This window comes from Austrofundulus limnaeus, unplaced genomic scaffold, assembly GCF_001266775.1.
Source record: "Austrofundulus limnaeus strain Quisiro unplaced genomic scaffold, Austrofundulus_limnaeus-1.0 Scaffold321, whole genome shotgun sequence".
Lineage (NCBI taxonomy): Eukaryota > Metazoa > Chordata > Actinopteri > Cyprinodontiformes > Rivulidae > Austrofundulus > Austrofundulus limnaeus.
In genome coordinates this window covers 677,344-683,488 of record NW_013952723.1, presented here as the reverse complement: position 1 = coordinate 683,488, position 6,145 = coordinate 677,344, and the positions used below count along the sequence as shown (strand labels likewise).

Sequence of the window (6,145 nt, the reverse complement as noted above, 5' to 3'; positions counted from 1 at the left end):
CTGTCTACACCAGTGGTTCACAAAGTTGGGGTCAGGACCCAAAGTGGGGTCCTGAAACATCAAGGTGGGGTCCTGAAAAGATTTTCTAAATTAATTAAATTTTTGCCTTAGTTGTTACCTAAAATGTATAAATGTAGAATAATAAATATTGTTACTATGCCCATGTTTAGTTGACCTGATACAAATGTTTATCGTCCAAACATAGTTGGGGGCACAGGTCTCTGCTACTGTTATTTTGTGGGTCAAAAGCTGAAAAGTTTGGGAACCACTGCTTCAGAAATCAATTTAAAGGGTAATAAAAATAATTGGTGATGTAATATTTCCCTATAATTATTATAAAAACACAAAATAAGTATAAATAAGTATTTATATTTGTGTACCAGCTATTTAGATTGTCAAAAAGCCTGTGTTTTTAGGGTTATTAACGAAGTTTGTGTACTCAGACCAGTGATCACAAGTTTTTGCCATGAATATTTTGTGGGTCAAAAGACAAAAAGTTTGGGAACCTCTGCTCTAGAACATGTAGAGATAATTGTTCAAAGGAGTATTCTTCATAAAATGAAGATAATTATGGACAACCCTGAGACAGACAGACTGTCATACAACAACAAAGCGTCTTCAGTCAGAGGCTTCTTCAGATCTACTGTAAGATGGACCGCTACAGGAGATCAATCCTGCCCACAGCCATCATCAGCATCATTAACAACTCTTTAAAGAAACCAGGATATGTTACAACACATAGTTTCCCTTTGGGATTATTAAAGTATTTGTGAATCGATTAAAAACATTTAAAAGGCAACTTTTCTCTACCCAGTTTCAGACTGTTCTTTATTACAACAGAGACAGAAAACATACCTGTGAGAACAGCRTTACTGGGCCATTTTCACCCAGTTAAGTGAGAACAAAGAGCTGGCAGAGTGGGCTGCTGACACGCTGTGATAAAAAAAAATGAATTATCACATGACGTGCTCCACAAACAATCAACAGTTTATTGAAGACTTAAGTACATGAACTGATAAATGTACATGAACATTTTGGGATTTTGAACCTATTTCAAAATTCAAGTGAATTATAAACATGAACTCTTTCTTTCATTTAAATGAAGTGAAAACTGTCATAACATGACCAAGAACCCTCAAATGGAAGAAAAAAGAAAGAGGATGTTTCATGTTCAGGCCAAACAGAGAGGTTTGATGGTTCTCAGGCAGAAATCCTGACAAAGTTAGGGTAAAATACCTTTGAGAGGAAGTATTTCCATTTACTCTGGTACCCTTCTGTCTGTACATATTACACAATGGCTGAGATTTTGCTGCTTGTTTATTTGTTGAGTGTTATTTCACATTTATTTACACAAGTGACAGAACAAAACTCATTTTCTATTCATCAGCAGTGGGAGAATGAACAAAACATCAGTAAGAGGAGTGGGTTGTATGAATTCAATCAGGGACAGCAATAAAAAAGATAAATGACATTTAATTAATTCCATTATTGTGGCAGTGTTTGGACAACTGAATTTATTGAAACTATGTAAAAATCARATCTGCTTAAAACAAGGAATGGTAGAATATGTTAAAATATAGAAGGGACAAAAATAAAAAAAGTCTTATGAAAGAAAGTGTCAGTGAACAGTAATAAAACACTCTACAGTTAGATAAAACAGCCTCTAACTGTGTGAAACTACCAATCTGAATTTTGTAAAATAAAATCAGAAGAACCAGTTTGACATTAAAGTTTAGTTCTCACTGGAAGAACCTGGTTATATTTAAAACAGCTTCTTCCCTGTAGATTACAGCTGAAGACATAAATGGGTAAATAATGACGAAACAAGTTCAACTTAATGTGAATCAAATGCACCTCCTGAAATGAAATCACTACTCAGAGTAATACCAGTATGCATCAGTAATGTTTTAGCTAACTGGAGATTTCCTTGCATGTGAAGCTTTGAGGTGCCAATCCGATGAGATTAGCTCTGTAGGTTTTTGGCTTTGCTCGAAGTTCTTCAGCTCCTTCCAAGCTCACGTCAAGACGATCCAATCCCACGTCAGCCTTTTCTTTGAGGGAGAAGTACCAGTGTCAGTCCTGTCTGAAGAACATATCTACGACACGCCGTCACTGGTCCCAACTCGTGGACTCTCTCCACCAGTTAACAGGTTACAGAGGAGTTTGCGGCGACCAGCCAGATAGTCCTCCTCATCGACGTTAACCAGCAGTTTGATGGCCTCGTGGCCCACGGCTTGTTTCAGGGAATCTGTGATAAAGACTCCTTTAAGAGCCTCAAGCAGTGACCCATTGATGTAGTCCCTCCAGAAGGCGTCCAGGTAAGTGAGCTCAGAGAATTTGATGTCACAAATGATAGAACCCAAGTCTCTAGACTTCAGAATGGTATTAGCCTGATTGAAGCGCTCGAACTGTCGCTCCACAGGTTCCTGCTTGTTGGAGAAGACGTTACCCTGAAGAGCGGACTCATGCTGACAGTACTCTGCACGAACCCGAAGACGGATATCTAACGGAGGAAAACAGACAAGAATTACCAGAAGTCRAGAGCAAAAATATCCTGATGCATCTCAGTAATCTAGGTAGAAAAAAATCAAAAAGAAAAAAAAAAAAAGTAGGTCCTCTGGATGGGTTCTTCTATAGTGAAACGTTTCGTCTCTCCTCCAAAAGACTTCCTCAGTCTAACTAAAGAACTCTCTTGGAGGGGAGACGAAACAAACTTTCATGTTTTAACTCCTGTTTAAAGATGATAATTTGCTGATGGATAAAATAAAGCCAACAGAATCACTCCAATTAAAATTGTCGTTTCTTTTTACCACAAGTTTGCTTCTCTTTGCAGTCAGCCGACGAGTGACTTCGGGTTCTCTTGCGGTGTGATGCAGGGGGAGCAGGTTTTGTTCGGGGAGAACCAACACAGGGTCCTGATGAGGAGCAGCAAAGAACAGGCTGTGGCCCTGAACACAATGGGAGATAAGGTCATCAGTATTTTGTGATGCTGTTGAACAAATAATAAACATTCTAAAGTGATGGAAACATTAACAGGTAGATAATATGGCCTGTACTGGCAAAATGAGTCACAATGAGGAACATTTCAATACWGAGTTATTTTACTTTTAAATTCTCCATTTCTAAAGCTTCAAAATTACAATTATTTGAAATTTGGCTATTTACCACCTGGCCTGGCACAAACTATTCTTTTACAAGAGTGCCAGTTTGAAAACCCAACTTTTATTTGTCTAGAAAGATGTCATCAAGAATTTCAACTCTATAATTACAGCGGGTAAAATAAGTATTGAACACGTCAACATTTTTCTCAGTAAACATATTACTAGAGGTACTAATGACATGAAATTTTCACCAGATGTCCGTAACAACCCAAGTGATCCATACATACAAAGAAATCAAACCATAAATGTCCAGAAATGAAGTTATTTGTAATAATGTGGAATGGCACAGGGAAAAAGTATTGAACACACTTACTGAAATTTATCTAATACTTTGTACAAAAGCCTTTGTTGTCAATAACAGCTTCAAGACYRCTCCTGTATGGAGAAACTAGTGGCATGCATTGCTCAGGTGTGATTTTGGCCCATTCTTCCACAAACAGTCTTCAAATCTTGAAGGTTTCGTGGACCTCTTCTATGAACTCTGATCTTTAGTTCTTTCCATAGATTTTCTGTTGGATTCAGGTCAGGTGATTGGCTGGGCSATTCCAGCAGCTTTAGTTTATTTCTCTGAAACCAACTGAGAGTTTCCTTGGCTTTGTGTTTGGGCTCATTGTCTTGCTGAAATGTCCAGCCACGTTTCATCTTCATCATCCTGGTAGATGGAAGCAGATTTTTATCAAGAATGTCTCTGTACATTTTTCCACTCATCCTTCCTTCAATTATTTGAAGTTTGCCAGTACCATATGCTGAAAAACAGCCCCACACCATGATGTTCCCACCTCCAAACTTCACTGTTGGTATGGTGTTTTTGGGCTGATGTGCAGTTCCATTTGACCTCCAAACATGATCTGGCATCCAAACAGTTCAATGTTGGTCTCATCTGACCAGACTATATTCTCCCAGTATTACACAGGATTGTTTTAATGTTGTGCAGCAAACTTTAAAGGAGCTTCAARATGCTGTTTCTTCAGCAGTGGAGTCTTGCGTGGTGAGCGTGCATACAGGCCATGGTGGTTCAGTGCATTACTTATTGTTTTCTTTGAAACAAACGTACCTGCTAATTCCAGGTCTTTCTGAAGCTCTCCACAAGTGGTCCTTGGCTCTTGGACAACTCTTCTGATAATTCTTTTRACTCCTCTGTCAGAAATCTTGTGAGGAGCACCTGGTCGTGGTCGGTTTATGGTGAAATGATGTTCTTTCCACTTCTGAATTATGGCCCCAACAGTGCTCACTGGAACCTTCAGAAGTTTAGACATTCTTCTGTAACCGATGCCATCATTATGCTTTGCAACAATAAGGTTGTGAAGGTCTTGAGAGAGCTCTTTACTTTTACCCATCATCAGATGGTTCTTGTGTGATACCTGGCCATCATTTGGGACTGAACCAGCTGATATTAACTTGCACTGACAAGGGGCAGGCTTGCTTTCTAATTACTGAGAGAGTTCAGCTGGTGTCTTGGCTTTCCATGTCTTTTTACACCTCCCTTTCTTCATGTGTTCAATACTTTTTCCGTGTGCCATTCCACATTATTACAAATAACTTCATTTCTGGACATTTATGGTTTGATTTCTTTGTATGTATGGATCACTTGGGTTGTTACCAACATCTGGTGAAAATTTCATGTCATTAGCACCTCTAGTAATATATTTACTGAGAAGAATTGTGACGTGTTCAATATTTATTTTACCCGCTGTATAAAAAGAGAATACCTGAGCTTTACAAACAGAAAACATTATGCAAAGGGATTTTCCAGCAGAGAAAAATGGTCTATTTAAAGAAAATTCTAAGTGTTATAAGAGAGGTTTATTCATTAAGATGTACCTGGTCGAAAACATCAACTTCAAGGTAGTTTAGTTAGTAATGTTAGTAAGGTATTTCATTGCCAAGATTGAAAGATCGCGTCTTTTTTTACACAAATCTCAATCTATATAAACACTTTTTTGTTGCATCGCTGCCTCTTTCTGACTGATTTTACCAGAACAGGTCACAGATGATGGACAATGACAGAGGTTTGATTATGTGTGGAGCCAACACTAGTTTGAAATGATTTTTGTTTTTCCCAGTATCTAATTCAGATGTTCACATGGATTTACACTGATAAATATTACAGAACGTTAATGTTTGTTTTACTGGAACAGCAACCAGACCCACCTGTTCTCCTGTGAGGTTCAGGGGTCTTGGACTGCTCGGTTCCTCTTGGTGAAACATAGCGCACCGACGTGTCTTCAAGGAACTTGTCAACGGGATCTGGACAAACTAATATCAACCAAAAAATTGAAACATGTAATTTCCTTTAAACTAAACAGCCTTTCTTTTCTTTTTAACTCAAACAGACACTCAACAATGAATCACTTTCTTTTTCAGTCAAATTCCTTCTGGTTTAACATTGTTTCAWTTTTTCCCTGGCTGAGCTGGGTTGTAACAGGATTGGTTTATTCTGCAGTGTGTATTAAAGGGGCAATATTATGTGTTTCTCAGGCATATATTTAAATTCTAGGGATGCACGATACAGTATATCATTATTGGTATTGGTATCAGCCGATATTGGTCATTTTTTAGAATATCAGTTTTTGTCGGATATGTAAAACTGAGCCGACGTCCGATATTGATTTCCCACTTTTTAGCTTTGTGGTTTTTTTTGGGAGGAGACGGTTGATTGAGCGGCATCTGTTTGATTATGGTAGTGATACTGATGCTGCGCAGCCAGGAATAACTGATGTAGGGAGCTCTGCTCAGAGGTCTGCTCGTTTATTTACCGTATCAAAAAAAAAAAAAGACTGAAGTGTGTTTGTACGTATACTGTATGTATAATATCATTTGTGTGTTTGTGTGGATATCGATATTGGCTGAAATTTTCATACGGTGCAACCCTATTAAATTCTATACCAAAATTAAATAACTATGTCACCTTCAGTTGTTATTAAAATGCTGTTTTTATCTTTAAATCAAAAATTTTAGGTAAATAAATATGGTTACAATGAAAA

At 37.8% G+C, this 6,145-nt stretch overlaps 1 protein-coding gene across 1 annotated transcript in view; it reads right to left on the bottom strand.

Moving 5' to 3' along the window:
- Positions 1-966: 966 nt before the first annotated feature.
- The window catches only part of dedd (death effector domain containing), a 12,449-nt gene continuing 7,270 nt past the window's right edge, over positions 967-6,145 (bottom strand). The window contains exons 3-5 of the mRNA XM_014022254.1: positions 5,313-5,417; positions 2,811-2,948; positions 967-2,503 (exon numbers count right to left, since the gene is read on the bottom strand). Coding sequence (XP_013877708.1) covers positions 2,097-2,503; positions 2,811-2,948; positions 5,313-5,417 — 650 coding nt within the window. The 3' untranslated portion in view covers positions 967-2,096. The remainder of the gene's footprint in view (positions 2,504-2,810; positions 2,949-5,312; positions 5,418-6,145) is intronic.